Raw genomic sequence first — 23,094 nt, 5'->3', positions numbered from 1 at the left:
CCCTGGAGACAGTACGTATATAAATGAGTTGTAACCACATAAAGTACTAATCAATTCATGGTGCATGTCTTTAAAGAGTCAATTAAATTCAATAAACATTTTCTGAACACTGCCATTGTGCTAGGGGCTAAAGATACAAAGGTGCAAAGATCACAGTCCCTGCCTTTGAGAAACCTGTGAATGACTTGGGTGTGATGAAAGAGCAGAAAGGAGTAATTCAGTTCCTGTTTTCTTACGCCCAAGAGTTAGGAGATTGAGTGAGGAGAGATGAGGTGCCCTTGGGATTTCCGTCTCTCTAGGGACTAGCCTTGTGGGAATTATAGGCACCAAGTCAATGGACAGCTCAGTGAAAGTCTGAAGTCTAAGAAGACACATAAGCATATTTATAAATATGCCGGTGAAGAGGGAGTGGTTCTGTCTAGGGCTAGTGAGGTAACTCATGACCAAGGAATGAAGTGAAGCAATCAGGTCTGAGAGGAGATCAAACCCCAGAACCCTGGATGACTAACGACCTGTTTTGGCCACCTAGCCATAAGGTATAAGACCCATGGGAGATCCTGGGGCAGGCTTTCCTCAGCTCCCTTAATTTAATATTCTTCCTTCCATATTCTCCAGTGCCAAATGTTTTGCCTTGGTTAATCCTGGGATGAAAAGTGTCATACTGAACAGAGGACAAACTTCATTTCTTACTGGCTATATGACTTGGGCAAGTTTGCTTCGTAGACTCTTACATAATTCATCCGTAAAATAGTTGTAATAGTTTTTACCTTGTAAGGTTTTAGGGGAAAAAAAATTGGCTAGGATGCATTACAAGCAACTAGCTCAGAGCCTGTTCCATATTAGATGTTAAGGAAATGGTAAATCTTATGTTGGTTTACCTTATTATGTCAGCTTTCTATAGGTGAAATCGTTTTTGCTGTTGTTTTGTTTTTCATTTATGCCAATTTAGAATATTTACTTTTGTATTTTCTAATATAAAATTCAACTATTTTTTTAAAAATAAATTTGGCCAGGGGGTTAGAAATAAACAATTTCATTTACTTATTATGATTTAATGGTTGGCATTGTTTTTTACTTATAGAGTAAATAGTATAATTTAGCTAAGTAGCTTACGATAGTGATTTTTAACCCAGACTGCACATTAGAATCATGTGGAAAGTATTTGAAAATGTGGGAAGTTTTTGAAAACGTTGATGTTCAGGCCCTGCCCCAAGGCAATTAAGTGAGAATTTCTGGTTGTAGACTTCACTGTCATTATTTTGTAAAAGATTTTCATCTCTGAAGGTGTGATGATAACATCTGCTGAGCCTACTTTTCAGTGTTGGTCTGAGGATTAATTAAAAAATACATTCAAAAACAATTGAGGGAGATTTGAAATTAAAATGTAAGGTGATATGAAAGCATTAAAGGCATAGTTATCTAGTCTTGAGGGTCTCACTATTTACTCATAGAAAAGGAGAAAGCCTAAAAGTTCAAGGTACGAAGTCATATGCCAAATGGAAGAAACGGAGAATAAGTTTACTAAGTTTTCCATCCTGACCATACTGTGTAGCAATCCTAGTGAGTAGTGGCCCTGACCTTCTCCAGTGCTTCTCAAATATTTCTACCTCAGAGTGGCTTTGATAATAGAAGAACAAGGACAAATACCTTCTTGGGGTTGGAAAGGGTGTTAAGGAAGGGAGGTTGAGGGATGTTGTAAAAAACTGCTTACCACAAACATTTATTCATCCATTCATTCAACAAAATACATATAGCATGCTGTGTGGCAGCCACTGACCTAGGCATTTCTTTAAAGTCAGTTTGAAGAATCAGTGTTAAGTAGTGATCAGTAGGATAGATCCTTGAGCCAAAATCCCTGGGTTTGAATTCTGGCTCCAAAACTTCCTAGTTGTGTGATGTTGGGTAAATTTTAAACTTCTTTATATCTCAATTTCCTTACTTTTATAAAAGGGATGATAATATTAATAACCTCTGGAGTTGCAGGAGTTTTAATATCTGAATGAAGTAAAGTGCTTCAAATTGTGCTTGGCCTGTATTGAGTCTGATAACGTCTTTACATTCTATTCCATAATCTTTTTCATTTATTTTAATATGAGGCAATGCTTTAAATAAGCTATCACCAGAGGATATGAGCGTAAAAAAAAACAAAAAACAAAACCAACAACTATGATGTATCCTGCTCCCAATGTATATTCAAGCACATGAATTCCAGCTGTCAAGGGCACCATCTTATTTGAGAGGGGGAGCTGGGACCCTTACAGCAAAGATGTTTGGGCTGTGTTTGTAGGTGGCTAATCTTTTCAATCCTTTCTCATCCCCCTTCCTGTGGTCTCTGGAATGATTTCAGTGTCTGTAGTAAGTCTGTGGATTTGCCAAGAGGCCTTTGCATACTATTCTTGCTCTGTAGTGTAAATGACTGGATTCCCAGAGAAATTTGGTGAGGGAATTGAGCCAAGATCCTTAATGGAACTGCCTCATCCCTGCCTTGTATGACCCACAATGAGACCCTCCACTATTTGGTGGAGTGATAAGTAGCAGCTAATTGTACACTAGAGTTCTAGACAGGATTGTAAGAATTCTAAGAATGTTACATATATGAAATTCATTTGCTCTTCACAGGAACCCAGTGAATTAGATGCCATGATTATCCCCATTAATAGATGAGGACTTTGAGGCACAGGTATATCCAGCGGTGTGCCGGGGCCTGCTCATGCCAGCTCATGAGAGCTACTCATTCATGTCTTCCCAACTCAGCCTTCAGTGACAACATGTTGGTAGCTTGAAATTGGTCATGGCTGGAGCATTTAGATGCAGATTCGGCAAATCCGCTACAGCTCAGACTTTTTTCCCCTGCAGAGACCGGATTACCAGCACTGTGATACAGTTAACTTGAATCTCTGCCTTACTTCCATTATATTATCTGTTAATTGATTAGAATAAACAAGTGGGAATTGGCAAGATTATGCAGTTTCTAAGAAAATAGAATTGTTACAATGCGGACTTGAACCCCATATGCCCTTTGACTTAAAAACAAACAACCAAACAGAAGTACTTTTGAATTCTCTGGATGAGGTTGAGGCTGTGGAAGGCCTTGGAATGGGAGCTTCAGGTATCAAAGCCTTCTCTATGCATAGTATTTAGTTGCAGAGAAGCCTCCACTTCAATAATCAAAAGTACATTTTTTATTACCTTCCCTGTTCTGTCTTAGGTTCCCTATTACTTATAAATACTGTTCCAATTGAAGGAGGTCATCCCACCAGGAAAGAGACTATAATTTTGTTTGCCAGAGGGAAGCATGGGGATGAAAAGGAGCATCTAGAAAGGGGAGGAGACTCAGCTGGGGAGGAGTGGTGGCATCTAGCCAAAAATGCTAAAAATGAACTGGTGTAGGCATCAGAGTTTTAAGACTTCTTTTCATCCTTTCATCCATTCATCTCTTCAGAAATATGTTTAAGCATCTACTATATGCAAGGTATGGGGACTCTGATAGACTCAGGCAGATACAGATGTGAGCAAGACAGACAAGCTCCCTTCCTTTGCAGAGCTCACTGTCTACCAGGGAATGGAGGACCCTGAACACAAGTGACTGCAATAAAAAGTGAGGCAATATGGCTGAGAGATTTCAAATGTAGTTGAGAGGTTACCCTGGTGGACATTTTCACACACTACATAGATAACACATTTTAGGTTTTAATTTATTGAAATAGCTAGAAGTAAATACCTGAAACTATCAACTCCAACTCAGTAGTCTTGACTCTTGAAGATGATTGTATAACAATGTAGCTTACAAGGGGTGACAGTGTGATTGTGAAAACCTTGTGGCTCGCACTCCCTTTATCCAGTGTATGGATGGATGAGTAGAAAAATGGGGACAAAAACTAAATGAAAAATAGCGTGGGATGGGGGGATTATTTGGGTGTTCTTTTTTATTTTTATTTTTTATTCTGATTCTGATTCTTTCTGGTGTAAGGAAAATGTTCAATAATAGATTGGGGTGATGAATGCACAACTATATGATGGTACTGTGAACAGTTGATTGTACACCATGGATGATTGTATGGTATGTGAATATATCTCAATAAAACTGAATTAAAAAAAAAACAGAGAGAGAGAAGTGGGGTGGTTGTCTGGGTAATTTATAACTAAATAAATCCCAGGATTCTTAAAGCAAAACAAAAAAAAAAAAAGTGAGACAATATTATAATGAAGGAGGTACAGAAAGCAATAGGAATGTTTCTAACAGTGGGGTCTTTGCTAGTTTAGGATGAGGGAAGAACTCTAGAGGAGTGGTGTTTAAGATGAAACCTGAAAGATAAGAAGAGTTAGTAAGATGAAGAGTTTGGAGGCAAGTAGTGATGTGTAAGGGGATGGGTTGTGTGGAGGCTGAGTGTTCCAGAGAGAATAGAAATGAAAACACCTTGTTTGAAATTCTTGCATCCTTATCAGTGAACAAAGAAACAAATATTGCAGTAGTTTGGAAGTGCATAATATACTGAGGTTTGTTAGGGCTCTTAAGCCCCAGAACACTATGATGGGGGCAGAAAAAGAAATTGACCTTGCATTGAAGGTTCTTGCGTGCCTGTAACACTAGCAGAAGTGAAACAAGTTCTAAGTTTCAGGGGAGTAGTGCAAAGCTGAAGGAAATGTTTCTCTTAGGGGTATTTGGGGTGAAGAAGGAGGAAGGATTATTCATGACTCTTGAAGAAGTTGGCATCTGCCTTGATCCTTAAAGGACGAGCAGGGAGACCTGCAGCCTGTATGCCAGGCCAGGGCTGTTTGTAGTCGTCTTTTGTCTTTGCCTGTTTTTTGACCCTTGCCTTGTTTGTTCAGCTAGGATTGTGTCTAAGCAGAGCCTCTGCATCTGTTCTTAACCTCAACTGCAGCCTTATCCTTTTACCCATGTGCCGAACCCTCCTGGCTTATCTTCGAGGATCCCAAAAGGTAAGAAAAAAAAAAAATCCTAGCCACAGATTCCAGCAGAAAAATCAGGTGTAACACTAGCATGTTGGTCCTGCTTAGTTGTCATTATAGTACGTTCTGACCTTCTAGAGTGGTTGCTTCAAAGATGACAGTAAGGAGCATGTTACCTGTGACGATGACCAGCGAGCTACTCTTCAATGCTGGAACAGCGCAGAGGATAATAGAAATAGTTGTTGTTGACAGTGTTGTTCACAGGCACTCTGCTAAGCACTTCACATATACTCATGAATCCTCCCATAATTCTGCAAGCAGGTATTTTTAGGTCTGTTTTACAGACGAGGAAACAGACATAGAGAGTTTAAAGAACTTTGCCCAGGTCATAAGGATGGTGAATGGCAGAGCTGTGATCATCCCAGTTCTGAGGTCTGTCCACTATACTGTGCCTCTCTGAGATTCTGTATTCTCATTCAGTTAAATCCAGCTGAGCACCCAAGAGCCCCATGACTTGAGAAAAAATGGGATGATTGCTGGTGTTTGGAGTAACGTCTCTACTTAAAACACAGACATGTTTTGAGCTGTGTAACAGCCTTGAAAAAGATGTCTTAGTAAAATAATAGTGTAATATTTATTTATTCATTGTAGTAAAATGAAAGATCCAAGAAAACAGAGAAGTACTTTGACAGTCCTTTTATTAAAACTAAATGGAGATTTTTTTTCCCTTCAGTTTTCCTCATGTGTGTGCATATGTGTGCGTGTGTCTCTTTCCTCACTAAGATAGTAAGTTTCCACTGGATAGACACTGATATTTTAAAGAATTTGTTAATTTGAGGTGGCTTTGATATTCTGTGAAGTTCATATGAGTGGATTTACTGAAGCAAAATTTCTCAGTCTTTTCAAATAATTTTACTCGGAAGCTCTTTACTTATAAGGCAGTAACTTGTAGTAATATCTCTTTCCCTAAGCAGCCTACAATTATAAAATGCTAGGTTTTAATCCCTGTGGCTGGCCACCAGCTTGGCATGAAGAAAAAGGTAAGTGGCAGGAAATTAAAAGCGCCCACCTAAGTCTCTCAGTATTTAATAAGTCATAAAGAATTGTTCCTCAGTGTGAATCATAAGTATTCAAAGATACTTGATCTTATTCTATAACATCAAGATGACATTGCTTCATTTAAAAAAAAAAAGGATAACTTATTTTTAAACCACAAAAAGAAATCATACATATTGTGAAATTCAGATTATTCTAGAAACATGCATAATAGTCAGTGAAAGTTTCCCCAAATCTCACCCAGCCAGGACAAATACTGACAGCAGTTTGGGGTAAATATCTGTTGTATATATATTAATATTTAATATGATTAATTTTAAATAATATAGGATCACAGTGTAGTTTATGTTTCATAACTTTTTTACCTTCCAATATATCGTGCAAATCTTTCCATATCAGTACATATAAACTTCTGACATTCTCCTTAATTATTTCAAAGTGTTTCATAAATCATCTCACAACTTTTTGACAGGTCTTTTCCATATTGCCAAAATTTTGATATTGTAAACAATGCAACAGTGAAAACTTTGTATATATATCCTATTTGTTGCATCATTTTACCAAGTTAAATTATTTTATTTAGGTTCCAAGCAGGAGAACAAGAAGATTGTTGGATAAAAGCAGAACATTCCATATAACCTGTGGTGTTACTATCTGTATTTTCTCAGGTGAGAAAACCAAAAGGGGTTAAATATTACATTAGAATTAAAAATTTTATAAATGGTATTTTTATTGTTGTGTAAGTTATCTGCTGCTATCAAATTGTGATTTTCTTATTATATAGCTTAGTTTTCTCTTTCATATGCTTAAGTTGGGTTGCATAGGGGGAACTATAATAAATGAGTGTCTTATGATTTTTTGCATTGTAATGTCCAGAATTTTGACCTCCAAGCTGATAATAGCTATTTCCTGAAAATAAATAATTTCTTTTAGAAAGATGGAAGAAGCAGGCTAAATGTTTTCCAGCTTTACTAGTCACGATATGATGTAAGTTTAAAAGTGCATGAAAATTAGAATGTGAACTGTATATTCATAGACTATGATTCCACCCTAAATTATGTTTGACAAATGTTTATTTGATATGAATAATTGTGTAGAATATCAAATGCCAAAATTTGTAGAAATTTGTTTAGCTCCATTCCAAGTTAAAAAATAAAATGACAAACATTTGGCTTTTAAGAACAATTTTAAAATAAATTTTTATCTTGAGCATTTATGTGATACTTTTCACATTTATGGAACAGAAAATAATAAACAGTGATTACATACATGGACTCTGGAGTTGGATTGCCTAGATTTTATCCTCAGCTGCCTTCCTTACTGTGTGATGTTACTTCTCTGATCCTCAGTTTGTTGTATTTTTAACTGAAAAATGAATTGATGGCAGCACCTATCTCATAGTTAGTGGTAAGGTTAAAATGAGAATATGCACATACATTTCTTATAATGGAACTGGCTATTATAATTTATAATCTTGGGTTTTAATTATCCCAGTGGCATTGCACCTGGCATTTTGACTTGGCCATTATTTGATATGACAAAGCTGTTTTGATGTTAAGTACATTTTGATTGGCCTTTTATGTATGGGCATTTTGCCTCAGGAATGTTTTGATGTAGCCATTACAAAAAAATCAAACTTTCATCCTTCTGTAATTGCTGAGTATTGTTGAAACAGGCATCTTCACTCTTCTGTCCCTGAGTGTCTTCTCTTCCGTAATCTTGAGCTCTGGAGGTGAGAGATTGGGAGAGGGTCAGTGATGGGATTAGGACTCCAGTGCAGCTCAAGGCTGTGGATGGGTTAAGTGTTCAGGATGAGATGAAGACTAGGGGTGTGGTAAGTAAGGAAGGATTGGGGATAGATTAGGGTTAAGGGAGGGTGAACAGTCAGAAATGGAGCAAGATCAGGAAACTTGCCACATTTGTGCTTGATTTGTTTTAACTGTGATTGTGTTCAAATATCTAGTTCAACTGGGGAACACTCAAAAGACTGAAATAGTGTAGAGTATTCCATGAATGAGCTTGTGCTCCTGAATTGGATAAACAGGGTCTGAACTCTGCTGCTCCTTAATGGTCTGACCTTGGCTAGATTACCTTTCTTAACCTTAGTTTTATGCATGTTAAATAAGGATGAGTCTACCTACATCATTGTTTTGTTCTGAGAATTAAATGAGAGAATCTGTACAAAGTGCCTGGTGAAGCTTCCTCTGTTTTGCCTAAAATTAGAATTCCTGAATTCTTTTGATCTTAAAGTCCTTTGTAAGAAGTTGAATATATTTTTCTACTTGATATGTATTAAACATTTCTATTAATTCCCATATATTATTTTATCAAATGGATAGACCACCACTTATTTGTTATTTTTATATAAATTTAAAATTTTTATTACAAAAATGTCATAGTGATTAAAAAAATGTCCTTGTGTTTGTTTATGTCACAGCTATTTTTAAGGCTTATAATTTTCATTACCAAATTTTCTTCAGAATGTTTTCGTGTCCAGAAACACTTTTAGCAATGAAGTTTTTTCATTTCCTTACATTCAAGCCAATAAAGATTGTATTCTTCTGCTTCTTTATTTTTTTTTTTTTTCTTAACTTTGCTAGTTATAAGGGAGAGAAGTGGTATCTTATATTTTCAATTTTATGTTTCTTTTATTATAAGTAAGGTTGATCTTTGTTTGTTTGTTTTACTGATCACTTGTTTTTCTTTTTCTTTTTTTTTTTTTTTTTTTGTACCTTGTAATTAAAGAAGTAAATGTTTGGAGGATTTGGGAAGCCAACTGGCAACTTTGTGTGACTTCTGTGTTTAAATGGACATATTTTTAGAAGAATACAAAAGGGATTTCTTCAGCTGGGTTTTCTTTGTTCTTTCTCTAGGAAAAATTTATTCTGACAAAATACATGGTGGAAAATGCAGTGTGTAACATTTTTATCCTTCAAGAATTTTTCCCAAAGACTTCGGCATCTAATGCCTTTCACTTTTTTCTTTTTTGTGATACAGCTATTGCTCTTTCTGCGTCAGTACAAACACATTAATTATAATAATAATTGTCATCATCATCATCATAAGTTATCAAATCATCTTCATCATCATCATTTAATCCTTACAACAGCTCCACAGGGCATGTATCGTCATTTCTCTTCCGCAGAAGAGTGAACTGAGGCTTCTGCAGTTTAAGCAACTCACCTCAAGCCACCCAGTTAGGAAACCAGGATTTGAGCCACGGTCTTTTGATGTTATACTAGACAACTTCATCTCTGCCTGCCTGTCTGTCTACCTATCTATCTATCTATCTATTTTCCTATTTGTTTTATTATTTATTTTGATTATATATATATATACACCATTAAATTTGCTGTTTTAACCATTTGTAAGTGTAAAATTCATTGGTATTAATCATATTTACAATCACCATCACCACCATCCATTACCAAAACTTTTTCCTCATCCGAAACAGAAATTCTGTACCAATTAAGCAATAATTCCCTATTCCTGATACCCCCATCCCATAGTAACCCCTATTCTACTTTCTGTCTCTATGAATTTGCTTGTTCTAGATATTTCATAATTGGAATCATATAATAGTTGACCTTTTGTGACTGGCTTATTTCACTTAGCATAATGTTTTCAGAATTCATCCATGAGCATGGCTACAGAACGTCATTCTTCTTATGGCTGAATAGTATTCCTCATATGTATCTACCATGTTTTGTTTATCAGTTCATCTGTCAATGGACACTTGTTTTATTGCCACCTTTTGGCAACTGTGAATTTGCTGCTATGAATATTCATATACAAGTATGTGTCTGAACCTCTGCTTTCAGTTCTTTTGGCATATGCCTAGGAGTAGAATTCTGGTTATATGGTAATTTTATGTTTAACGTTTTGAAGAACAGCCAAACTGTTTTCCGTAGTGGCTGCATGATTTTATATCACCACCAGCAATACACAAGGCTTCTGATTTCTCTACATGCTTGACAGCACTTGTTATTTTCCATTTTTTAAAAATCAAGAATGGCTATCCTAATGTGTGTGAAGTGTCATGTTAATGTGGGTTTAATTTGCATATAACTAATGGTTAATGATGTTGAGCAACTTTCTATGTACTTATTGACCATCTATAAACCTTTAGAGAAATATCTATTCAAGTCCTTTGCCCATTTTTAAACACTTTTTATTGTAGTAACATATGCAACTCAGTTTCCCATTTTAATTACTTTTAAGTATGCAATTAAGTAATACTAATTGTAGCCACAATATGGTACTACCATCACCAATATCCATTACTCCAACTTTTTCATCACCTCAAACAGAAACTCTACACCCATTAAGCAAGAACTCCTTTTCTCCCTGGTTCCTGGTAACCTTCAGTCTACTATTTGTGTCTATGAAATTTGTTTCTTCTATGTATTTCATATAAGTGAGTTCATACAATATTTGTCTTTTTGTATCTGGCTTCTATCACTCAATGCAATGTCTTCAAGTTTCATCCATATTGTAGCATACCTCAGACCTTCATTCCATTGTGTATATATCACATTTTGTTTATCTGTTCATCTGCTGATGGACACTTAGATTGCTTCCACCTTTGGAGTCTTGTGAATAATGCTGCTATAAATATTGGTCTGCAAATATCTGAGCCCCTGCTTTCAGTTCTTTTGTGTACATACCAAGAAGTCGGTTTTCTGGGTCATACAGTAATTCTATTTTCAACTTTCTGAGGAACTGCCAAATTATTTTCCACAGTGGCTGCACCATTTTACAGTGCCACTAGCAATGTGGTTTCTATTTCTCCACATCCTTTTCAGCACTTATTATTTTCTTCTTCTTATTATTTTTGTAAATAATAGCCATCCTAGTGGGTGTGAAGTGGTATCTCATTGTGGTTTTGGTTTGCGTTTTCCTGATTACCAGTGATGCTGAGCATCTTTTCGTGTGCTTCTTGACCATTTGTATGTCTTTGGAGAAATGTCTACTAAAGTCCTTTGCCCATTCTTTAATGCGGTTGTCTTTTGATTCTTGAGATGTAGCAGTTCTTTATGTACTCTGGATTTTAACAGATGTATATTTGGCAGCTATTTTATCCCACTCTGTAGGTTGTCTTTTCACTTTCTTGATAATATTTGTTGATGGGCAAGTTTTACATTTTGATGGTCCAGTTTATCTTTCCTTTTCTGTTTCTCATGTTTTTTTGGTGTCATATGTAAATATTAATTGCCAAATACAGGGGTCCTAAGGAGTTTCTCCTATGATTTCTTCTAAGAATTTTATGGTTTTAGATCTCAATTTAAGTCCTTTATCAATTTTGAGTTAGTTTTTGTAAATCATGTCAGATAGGAACCCAGTTTTTTCATTCCATCACATTTGGATATCCAGTTTTCCCAGTACTATTTGTTGATGAGAGTACTCTGTCCTCAATGAATAAACTTTGTAGCCTTGTCAAAAATTAATTGGCTATAGGACTTATGTCTGGACTGTCAGTTCTATTCCATTGGGCTATTTGTCTGTCCTTATGCCAGAACCACATTCTTTTGATTGCTGTAGCTTTGTAATAACTTTTGAAATTGGAACCAATGAAAAAATACAAGGACAGCATTATTACTCTGATACTAAACCCAAATAAAATCATCACAAGAAAAGAACACTATAGACTAATATCCCTTATGTAACCTCCAACTACTAAAGTAAGATTTCTGACTTTGTTCTTCTTTTTCAAGATGTTTCATTATTTGGAGCATTTTCAATTCAGTTTGAATTTGGGGATTGACTTTTCTATCTGTGCAAACAAGGCTGCTGGAATTTTGATAGGGATTGTGTTGAATTTGTATGTTACTTTGAGTGGTATTGCCATTTTAACAATGTTAAGTTTCTAATGCATTAATTTTCTTTAATTTCTTTCAGCAACGTTTTGTAGTTCAGTGTGGTTTTCAGTGTAGTCTTGCTTAAATTTATTCTTATTTACTTTATTCCTTTAGATGCTATTTTAAACTGAATTGTTTTCTTGATTTCCTTTACTGGTCATTGCTGGTATATAGAAGCACAACTGATTTTTGTGTACCTTGCAACTTTGATGAACATTTTATTAGCTCTAGTAGCTTTCATGAGGATTCTTTGGGATTTTATATGTATAGAATCATGGCTCTACAAGTAGCCTTTTATTTCCTTTTCTTGCCTAATTGCTCAGGCCAGAAATTCTGGTACAATGCTAAACAGCAGTGGTGAAACCAGGCATCTTGTTCCTGAACTTAGGAGGAAAACTTTCATTCTTTCACCACTGAGTATGATGTTAACTGTAAAATGTTCAAATATTCCCTTTATTATGTTAAGAAAGTTACCTTCTGTTACTAGTTTTCATTAAAAAAGGATGCTAGATTTTTTCAGATACCTTTTCTGCATTTATTAAGGTGATCAAATGGTTCTTTTACTTCTTTCTGTTAATGTGATATATTGCATTGATTTATTTTCTTACATTGAATCAGTCTTTTTTTCCTGGGATGAATCCCACTTGATCATGGCTTTTAATCCGTTTAATGTACTGTTGGATTCAGTTTACTGGTGTTTTGTTGTATCTGTATTCACGAAGAATATTGGTATGTAGTTTTTTTTTTTCCCTTGCATTATCTTTGTTTGGCTTTGGTACCAGAATAATAATGCTGGCTTCATAAAATGAGATAAGAATTGTTCATTCCTCTTTGGTTTTTTTGAGGGGGATGGGGTGGGGTTTGAGAAAGACTGATAGAAAACACCAGTGAAGTGATCTGGTCTGCGGGTATTCTTTGTCGGGAGGTTTTTGATTACTGATTTAATCTTTTACTTGTTATAGGTTTGTTGAGATTTTCTATTTCTTCTTGAGTCCATAGGCAATTTGTGTGTTTCTCGGAATTTATCCATTTCATCCAGATGATCCAATTTGTTGGCATACTTTGTTCATAGTATTCTCTTGTGATCCTTTCTATTTCTGTAGGGTTGGTGGTAATGTTCCCGCTTTCATTTCTGATTTGAGTTATTTCTGGCCTCTCTCTTTATCTCTTTGTCAGTCTAGCTAAAGGTTTGTCAATTTTATTGATCCTTCCTCGGAACCAACTTTGTGGTTTCAACAATTCTCTTTGTTTTTCTATTCTCTATTTCATTTATCTCTGTCTAATCTTCATTGTTTCCTTCCTTCTGCCAACTTTGGGTTTAGTTTTCTTTACTTTTTCTAATTTCTCAAGGTGTGAAGTTCAATTATTGATTTGTTTTATTGTTCCCTCACTCTGTTTTAGGAATCAAACCAACCTCAAACCAACCACTTCTCATTCAGAGTGAGTTCTGGGACAGGGGAGCAGGCATGAGTTCCTTGCATTAGTTCTTTAGGCAGCAACCAGATGGGATGGAGTTTGCACACATATACCCCACACTGTGAATAAAGAGTGCTCTGCTCTGTCTGGAAAGAGGACCAAGGATTCACATTGCGATCGTGAGGTGCCACGAGACTCAGTTAGAGAGAGGGTGGGGAGGAGCTAGTAGAAACACCACAAGATTCTCCTACTGTATTCAGGTTGCCTTTTTCTAGATTCAGCGTTTCTTTAATTACTGTAAACCTTTCCTTGTTTTCTAGAGTTCTGAGAAAGTTTGTTCTGACAGTTTCTGCTTGTTTTTCAAAGATTCTGTTTGGGAGATATGATTTTGGAATGTCTTTCTCTGACATCTTGCTGATGACATGCCTATTTTTTACTATAGATTGTAGGATTGATATAGATATAGGAGACAGACAATTTTGCTTAAATAATGTTTTATACCTTTGCTATGTTTGAGTTTCCTCTAGACACTCTGTTTTACTTCCTTGGGAAACTTTTTTTTTTTTTTTTTTTCCAATTGCATCATTCACTCTTGCTCCCTGAGCAAGATGATTTCTTTTTTAATTAGAGAATTTGTAGGTTTACAGAAAAATATGCATAAAACACACAGTGGGCACCTATTCTTGCTTGTTAATTAGCCTATTTCCAGCTTCCTGTCCACTTTTCATTTGACCCTTCATTTCCCCTTCAATTTGGTTATATCCAGGAGCTTGTAAGTCCTTCAAGAAGCTTTTAGATTTGATTTCATTTGTCTTTATGAGTAACTGGCCTCTCTAGATTTCATATTCTAGGTTGGAGGGGATTGTACAGTGTTCTGTTTTCCAGCTCATTTCTTCTTTTGAACCAGTACAGTTCATATTTGTATAAATTGTAATGGTTTACTAAGCAATTTCAGATCACTTATCTCATTGAATATCTGTCACTATCATTTTGTAGGAAAGCAAACCGAGGCTTTGTTTGGTAAGCAATGTGGCCAAGATGTTCTTTCCAATACAATACAATGTCATGTTAGTTCTAATCTTATTTCTACTATAAAAAAAGGTTGAGAGAAGGAGGGGTGAGATGAGCCAGGGCACAGGTCATCTTCTTCTTTTTCCCGAGCTGTGCCAAAATAAGTTTGCCTTCAAATCTTTACTAATTTACATTTTTATCTTCTATGAGCTCTGAGTCAGTTGAGCTTTCTGTTTACTGTGCTGTTGTATATAGATTATTTATTAAATGGTGATTATTATTTTCCTGAGTTTCTGTCCTGTGAAAGAGGTTCCTGACACTTGCTATTGAGTTTAGGATATTATGGTTTCACCCTGTGGTTGTGAAAACATCAGCTCATTAAAATTTTTTCAGTAGGCCTATATTGTAGGTACAGTGGCAATAAAAAGTATGCAAGATATACGTCAGGAATGGAAGATTTGAAACATCTAAAATACTCAAGAATTACTTAAATAAATAAATATAATAAATATATGCACATATATACATTTATACATACATACAAATTAGTCACACGTGTATGTGTCTGTGTGTGAATGCATTTGTGTGTGTGTGTCAAGATTTCTGAAATCTGACTTACTAGGGTTATTTCATTCTAGCCTTTGAAAATTTGATTTCTCTAGATTTTAATACTAAGTTCTTTAGTATCTTAAAACTTCACTCGTTTTTAATAATTTCTCTAAATTTTAATACTAAGTTCTTTTTTTTTTATTTCAGTTTTATTGAAATATATTCATATACCATACAATCATCCATGGTATTCAATCAACTGTTCACAGTACGATCATAGAGTTATGCATTCATCACCACAATCTATTTCTGAATATTTTCCTTAATCAGAAAGAATCAGAATAAGAATAAAAAATAAAAGTAAAAAAAGAACACCCAAACCATCCCTCCCCATCCCACCCTATTTGTCATTTATAATACTAAGTTCTTTTGTATCTTTAAAACTTCACTCTTGTCTTTAATATGTCATTGCTCATATAGCTGTCAAAGTTTGACTCTGTATTACCTAGGGAGAGGAACTAATTCCTTGCTGTAGAGCAAATATGAAAATCCCACTGACTTGTGTCTGGTGTGATTCTGTAGGTGTGCACGTGGCTGCCCATCTGGTGAATGTCCTCAACTTCTCAGTGAACTACAGTGAGGATTTCGTGGAACTAAATGCAGCAAGATACCGAGATGAGGTGGGTGGTCTGTCTTCCCATTTTCCTTTCATTTGTGGGATGGCTAATGAGGGTCTGGTATTCACAGGAAATTTGTACCTTGCTGCTCCTTTTGAGTGCTTTTAAAATACAGTTGTCAAGTTGAGTTTTATTCGTTTTCAATAGAAAATATAGGTAATTACTATTTCGTAGTCTTTTCAGCTGAAAATGGGAGTTTGGAGAGTGCCTACTTTTAAAATTCTTCAGTGTTCAGATGGTTGCCACTCAGGGCTGCCTTCTGCTTCTCAGCACTTTTTATCTAATTCCTATCATTTAGCAGAGAATGTTGACAGTGCCATTACAGGGTAAAAATCATTTAATAACCCAAATACTGCTCTTGCAGGGGAAAGGGCAGGAAAGCAACTTGATTATTTGTAGATCCTGGATAATCAGTTTATGTGACTTTTAAAAAATTACTGAGTTTTCATGATTTATTCTGTTTTTGTTTTGTGTTTGTTTTTTTGATCCTCGGAAGAGGTGACCTTTGGATGAATTCTGTAGCAAGCAGCATCTGACTTAGGGGCATTTCCCTCCATGTGAAGTAGCCCATGAAATGAAATTATACGTGCAAGTTGCAGGGCCAGCACCTGGCCAGTAGGTGTCTGTGGCTTGGTACTGTCCTCATGCTGCTAAGACCACATTCAAACCTAACTGCTCCAAATCCCATTTGACCAAGACCATGCCCTCTTCTGCTGATTAAGTCTGGTAATGACATAAAAAGATCATTCTCCATCTTGCCCCACTCCATTCTTTCCTCCACGTGTCACCAGAGCTATGTAGGTTAATAATGCAGTGATAATGCAGTAATCTGTGGGCAGCTTACCTCCCTTAACAAAACAAAAGAAAAAAAATAACAGTGAACAGAGAAAGAAGCCACAAAACCATAACGGCAAGCAGCCTTTGATAAGTCCCTTGCCTCTACGGGTATTTTCTTTTTGTTGTTGTTTTTGAAATAAATTCAAAGTTATAGGAACAGTTGCAAAAACAAACCAAACCCCATACACAGAACTCCAGCATACCCTGACCCCCCTCCCCTGATACCCCAACTTTTTTTTTTTTAAGATAACTACTTTACTTCCAACATGTTCCTACTCTACCCCAAGAAAGTAACCTAATATAGCAACATTTCTGTGAACTTGTTCCTACTATACCCATCAGAAATGAACAGACCATAGTCATTCCTGGGCATTCCCAGAACATTAAATTTACCCATGATAGCTAATCTGTTCTTCTTGGATTATTGTTCCCCCTTCCTTAATTGCTCTCTATCGCTAGTTCCCCTACATTCTACATTATAAACCATTTGTTTTACATTTTTCAAACTTCACATTAGTGGTAGCATGTAATATTTCTCTTTTTGTGCCTGGCTTATTTCGCTTAGCATTATGTCTTCAAGGCTCATCCATGTTGTCATATGTTTCACGACATCGTTCCTTCTTACTGTCGCGTAGTATTCCATCATGTGTATATACCATATTTTCTTTATCCACTCATCTGTTGAAGGACATTTGGGTTGTTTCCATCTCTTGGCAATTGTGAATAATGCTGCTATGAACATTGGCGTGCAGATATCTGTTCGTGTCACTGCTTTCCGATCTTCCGGGTATATACCGAGAAGTGCAATCGCTGGATCGAATGGTAGCTCTATATCTAGTTTTCTAAGGAACTGCCAGACTGACTTCCAGAGTGGCTGAACCATTATACAGTCCCACCAACAACGAATAAGAGTTCCAATTTCTCCACATCCCCTCCAGCATTTGTAGTTTCCTGTTTGTTTAATGGCAGCCATTCTAATTGGAATCCACCAACTTTAACATGCTGTCACACCACTATTTCTTTCCCTCCATCCCTCCCTTCCTCCCTCCCTATCTATCATCCATCATCTGTTGCTCTGTCTTCTGAACATATGAGACCTAGCTGCACACATCCTTGAACAAACACTATAATTCACATATACAATTCCCATGAACAAGAACATTCTTTTATGCAATCCCATTAAGCACAGCTAAGAAGTACAAGCTTTTCAACATTGATACAAAACTTACATTCTATATTTCCTTTTTTTTTTTCCTTATGTCTCAACTGTGTCCCTTTGAGCCTCCTCTCCTCCATCCTCAGATCCCGTCCAGGGTCATCCCTGGCATTCAGTTGTCATCCATTTAGACTGTCTTTTTTTTTTTCTCAGTTGTGGCAACATATATACAGCCTAAATCTTCTCTACGGGTATTTTTAACAGCAATATGATTTAATTGGTCTTTGGTGGGGCCCAGGCATGGAAATTTTTAAAAAGCTCACCAGGTAGCCATAAGAATGCAGAGAGCATTGAGCTGAAAAATCCAACTCCTTAGCATGCAAATGGAAGCTCTTTTCATGTAATTTTGGACCCAGAACCACCACTTACGTCTGTTTCCTGCTACTTCTCCCTATTCCTCTACCCATGTACACTCTATCCATATCACATGGGGTTATTTGCTCCCTGCTCCTGCAACGCAATATCCTTCTTTGTTTCTCTTTTCCTTCTTTGTTTCTCCTTTTTGTTTTTGTAATTCATATGTCTTGCCAACTCTAGTTGTTCCATCATTTTTATGCAACATACTTTTTCTCAGCATTCCAATACTTTTAGACCTTTTAGGGCTTTTACTCATTAAATCTATTTTACTTCAAAACTAATATAAGCTCAAATATATGAAATTAAAAGTGAAATCTTCCCTTACTGTCTAAAGATAGCCACAGTTAATTATTTTATGTTTTCCTCTAAGATATTTTTAGCTATATTTTGTGATACATCTTCCTCTGAAAATTGCTGTTTCCGCATATCTATAGTCTAGCACTTTTGCTGTTTCAGAAAATATAGATCTATCTCATTCTGTTCATATGGTTGTGCCATAATTTATTCAACCTTTTCCTTATTCACAGATGGTTGAGTCCAAATTTTTGTATGAACCACACTGCAGTAAATTTCTTTCTTTGTACACTTCTTCTAGTATTTCTCTACCACAGATGAAAGAAATAGAATTTTGGTTCCAAACGTATGCATATTTTTAGTTTTGATTAACATGGCCAAATGCCCTCCAAAAAGCCTTCACCAGTTTACACATTTCTACCTACAGGGTTTTGAGAATGCAAAAGTTTTGAAAATGGTATGAGAATACCTATTTCCATACTTCATCTGTGTTTTGTTTTTTTTAAATTTTTGCTAACCTGATGGATTGAGAATAACTCATTGTTTTAATTTATTTTTCCCCTTTCTTTCCTTCCTTTCTTCTTTCTTCTTTCACTTTTTTTCTTTTCCTCTCTTCTTTCTTATAATAAATATTTATTAAGCACCTAGTAAGAACTACGCATTACACTAGGTGAGGATGAAAGTAAAATATGCTTATAATTTTATTTATAAAAAATTTGTTTATACTTTTTAATGTAATCAGTACAAAAATAAACAAACAAACATATATACTTCCATGAATTGTCTTTGAAAAAAATGCATGTATGTCATGCACTTTATTATTCTTTCTTTGTGCTCTCACTTTGTGCCTGGAATGACCTCTGCTCTGGTTTTTGACTGGTGCACATACTTAACGGGCTCCCTAAATCTGCCTCTTCTTGTCATCTGTGAAACTACCTCTTACTCTCATGTTCCATCTTCTTTCCATGGCATATTAATTGTTCCATATTCTGGTTTTCAATGACTATTTGTTAATATTTGCATTGTTACAATTTTTCTCCACCTGTTTTATGATATTACTAGTTGTTTATTGTGTTTCTCCAGATTACCCTTTGGCCATGTGTCTACTACTAGGGGTATAAATCAATAAACTACTAGGGGTATAAATCAATAGTTCCAGGTAAGGAACTATTCTTGGGAAAGAGGTCCTTATTCATGGTCCCTGAAATCACACCATATAAATGGATTCCTACCTGATATAGCATGACCTGACTGCAGATTCAGAGTTATGTGCAATATTAAGTACCATGAGGATGAAAAATAAAATCCAAAAATCTATTGAGGACTAAACTTTTCCAGAAAGTAGAAAGGGAGTTAACTTCAATCCCTTACCTCAAAAGAGATGTAGTTTAAAAGAGATATTGTAATAACACTACTAACATTTTATATTTGCAAGTAAAAGTAACCCTATTGTCTTTATTTGAGTATCCTTACCACTTTTTGCAGTATTTTAAATGTAATAATTTCTCAGTTAGTCTCCTTTGCACCGAGTTTCCAGTGTACAAATCCTTTTATGCATTTTATTGCTTTTGATCCTCACTGCCTTAACATCCTGTAGATGCATGTTGGCCATTGTGGCAGACAAAATATATATGAATGCTTTCACATTATAGCCAAAGATACTGAATGTCAAAATTCTCAAATGATGGGCTTAAAGCAACTGCCTCCAACTTGTAAGGAGGCATCATGATTCAAATCCAGGCCTCTGACTCCTCACTCAGTGCTCTGCCTTTTTCAGATGGATTGATTTCTCTGAGTTGATTCTGTACTCATTATGATCTCCTCTCACATCATGAAAACATGATGAAACTTAATTGAGACCCTCTCATTTGTATTGGGAGAGCTGTATCTTAGCTACCCAATGCATGGCTCTTATATCTTGTAGATTCCCTGTAGAATTTTGTATCATTAATATTTTATTTTTCAGTCAAATATTTTTTTTTTTTTTTCCTTTTTCTCAGGATCCTAGAAAACTTCTCTTCACAACTGGTAAGTTGCTGTTCATTGCACCCTTTGAAGATTCGGGAAAGTGTTTGAAAATAAGCATTGTCAAATGGCACAGAAATTATATGTATGTTAAAATTTACGTATCAGGACAGATATTAGGGGTCAGGTATAAGGTTTTGTTCAGTTTGCTAATGCTGCCAGCATGCAAAATACCAGAGATGGATTGGCTTTTATAAAGGGGGTTTATTTGCTTACACAGTTACAGTCTTAAGGCCATAAAGTGTCCAAGGTAACACATAGCAAGAAGAAAGAACCTCTTCCTGAACATGGAGGTGGAAGGCCCAACCTCCACCTCTGGGGCAAACTCACCCTTTCCATGCATGTGGGCTACTCCACTCTCTTTCCTTCAATTTGTTCCTTGTCTGTCTCCTCCAGTCCAGACTGATATAAAGATCTCTCAAAAATTCTGTTGGCTTCGCATGAAGCACACAGGGGTCAAAGCCGTCAGACAATAGGACTTTCCACAAATCCTTTCTGGATAACTCCATCTCCAATCCTGGCTTGTGCTGAAATGGTGGCTGGGTTCCATGTTTGGTTAAATCCTCACGTTGGTCTATAGCTTCTGGAGTTCCACCCCCTGGAAGCCCAGAATTTTCCAAGCCATCAGTTTCCGGTTTCTTTGAACCCAAGAGTTCAGTTCTAAGTTTATCTCTCTCTGCTCACATTTTACTATAAGCTGCAAGGAGAAGCCATGCTATATCCACAACTTTTAGTTTCAAAATCTCATCAGCCAAGTATCCCAGCTTGTTGCTCTCAAATTCTTCCTTCTATCTGACACCAGAACTCAATTTTGCCAAATTCTCTCCCACATTAAAACAAGGATCACCTTTCTTCCAGTTCTCAACAACACGTTCATTGTTTCTGCTCAAGGCCTCATCAGAGGTATCTTTAGAGTCCACATTTCCACAAACAGTCTCTTCAAAGCAGTTTAGGTCTTTTCTACCAAGCACCTCACAGTTCTTCCAGAATCTTCTCCTTATACATTTAAAAAACCGTTCCAACATGTTTGGTATTTGCAAACTCAGCAGCAGCCCACTTTTCTGGCACGAAAATCTGTTCTGGTTTGTTTAATGCTGCCGGAATTCAAAGCACCAGAAATGGATGGGCTTTTATAAAGGGGGTTTATTTGGTTACACAGTTAAAGTCTTAAGGCCATAAAGTGTCCAAGGTAAAGCATCAACAATCAGGTACCTTCACTGGAGGAAGGCCAATGGTGTCCAGAAAACCTCTGTTAGCTAGGAAGGCACGTGGCTGGTGTCCGCTCCAAGTTCTGGTTTCAAAATGGCTTTCTCCCAGGACGTTCCTCTCTAGGCCACAGCTCCTCTTCAAAATGTCACTTTCAGTTGCTCTTGGGGCATTTGTCCCCTCCTAGCTTCTCCGGAACACGAGTCTGCTTTCAACGGCTGTCTTCAAGCTGTCTCTCATCTGCAGCTCCTGTGTTTTCTTCACATTGTCCCTCTTGGCTGTGGCAAGCTTGCTCCTCTGAGCTTGTATAGTGCTCCAATAAACTAATCAAGGCCCATGCTGAATGGGTGGGGCCTCACCTCCATGGAAATTATCCAATGAAAGATCTCGCCCACAGTTGAGTGATCACATCTCCACAGAAACATCCAATCAAAAGTCTCCAACTCAATCAACACCAATATGTTTCCTGCCCACACAAGACTGCATCAAAGATAGTGGTGTTTTGGGGGACATAAAACTTCCAAACCAGCACAGTTTGCAATGAACACAGAAAGGCAAGTCAAACATTTGAAGTTTGAATGAGTGAAGAGTAAAAATAAGTAAATGAATTTCCCTTTCATATGTTCTTCAAATGAACACAGTATAACAACATGTGTGTTTTGAGGCTCAGCTTTATGTCCCTTGCTGTGGAAAATGCCATGAAGATGATGTGCATATAATGTTTGTCCTCAAGGTGTTGGGAAGAAACACCAAGTTCTCAGACTCTTTATGATCCTACACCCTATAAGAAAGAGCTGAACTGCCTTTAAGAATCGAAGAGTAGAAACATGGTCCTGAAAATCAGTTATTTTTTCTTGAAATTTGTCTCCTTTGTCATTTATAATTTATTTTTCCTGCTCAAGCATATTATCCATGAAATTTCAGTCTAGACAATTGGTTAAAGCACATTTAAACACATCAAAAATTTGCTCTGATGTTAGAGTTCTTACTAAAATTCTTTCTCTTTCTCAACCTCATACCTATAATGATGAAAGGAGGAATCTACATTTGAGGATTTTTAGCATACTTTTCTGGGACAAGGATGATTAAGTAGTTGAGATGGTCCATCATAAATGTTTGGCTGTTATACTCTGCTCAAGATCAGAATTTTATATGAGGCCATAACATTACCCCATCAAAAGCATTGTTTTACTTTTGAAACTATTTTATGGTGAAAAATTACAGTAATTCAGGTGTTTTTGTCTCCATGTCACAAGCTATATATTTAGATTTATAGCATATATTTTGTTTCCGTATATAGATGTGTGATATTTGTCACTTGTAAAGAATTTGTTTTCTCTTTAGGAATACAATGTAGTATTTCTAACAACTTTGTTCATTGAAAACATGTTTTTACTTAAGCCTTAAGAACTGGATGAGAAAGAGAAGAAAAATGCTGTTAAACAAAACCTTATGTATGAATCAATGTATTTTTGTTTCATATGATTTAATTTAAGAGAAATAAATAACTTTATTTTAATATTATTTTCTACAGCACAAAGTTTAGTTGAAGCCTTGGAAAATTTAATGTCTTTAAAGATGCTTGTTTACAATAAAGTATAAAAAGATTTCTTATATGAGAAAGATATTCCATTAAGATACTTTGTATAATTAATAATTCCACTTAAGCAGGTGGTCTCTC

At 36.1% G+C, this 23,094-nt stretch overlaps 1 protein-coding gene across 5 annotated transcripts in view; it reads left to right on the top strand.

The window, feature by feature from the left end:
• Positions 1-23,094, top strand: part of NOX4 (NADPH oxidase 4) — a 168,902-nt gene that overhangs the window by 32,655 nt on the left and 113,153 nt on the right. For 4 of the 5 annotated variants that reach the window (XR_005217526.1, XM_037841026.1, XM_037841028.1 and 1 more), the window contains 4 exons: positions 4,831-4,941; positions 6,551-6,635; positions 15,384-15,481; positions 20,183-20,210. Coding sequence is in view for 4 of the 5 variants with exons in the window: in XM_037841026.1 (XP_037696954.1) it covers positions 4,831-4,941; positions 6,551-6,635; positions 15,384-15,481; positions 20,183-20,210 (322 nt within the window). In the remaining variant the exon portion in view is untranslated. The remainder of the gene's footprint in view (positions 1-4,830; positions 4,942-6,550; positions 6,636-15,383; positions 15,482-20,182; positions 20,211-23,094) is intronic. The other variant, XM_037841027.1, reaches the window with a different exon arrangement.

This window comes from Choloepus didactylus, chromosome 6 (genome assembly GCF_015220235.1).
Source record: "Choloepus didactylus isolate mChoDid1 chromosome 6, mChoDid1.pri, whole genome shotgun sequence".
Classification (NCBI taxonomy): domain Eukaryota; kingdom Metazoa; phylum Chordata; class Mammalia; order Pilosa; family Megalonychidae; genus Choloepus; species Choloepus didactylus.
This window is presented reverse-complemented; position numbering and strand designations above follow the sequence as displayed.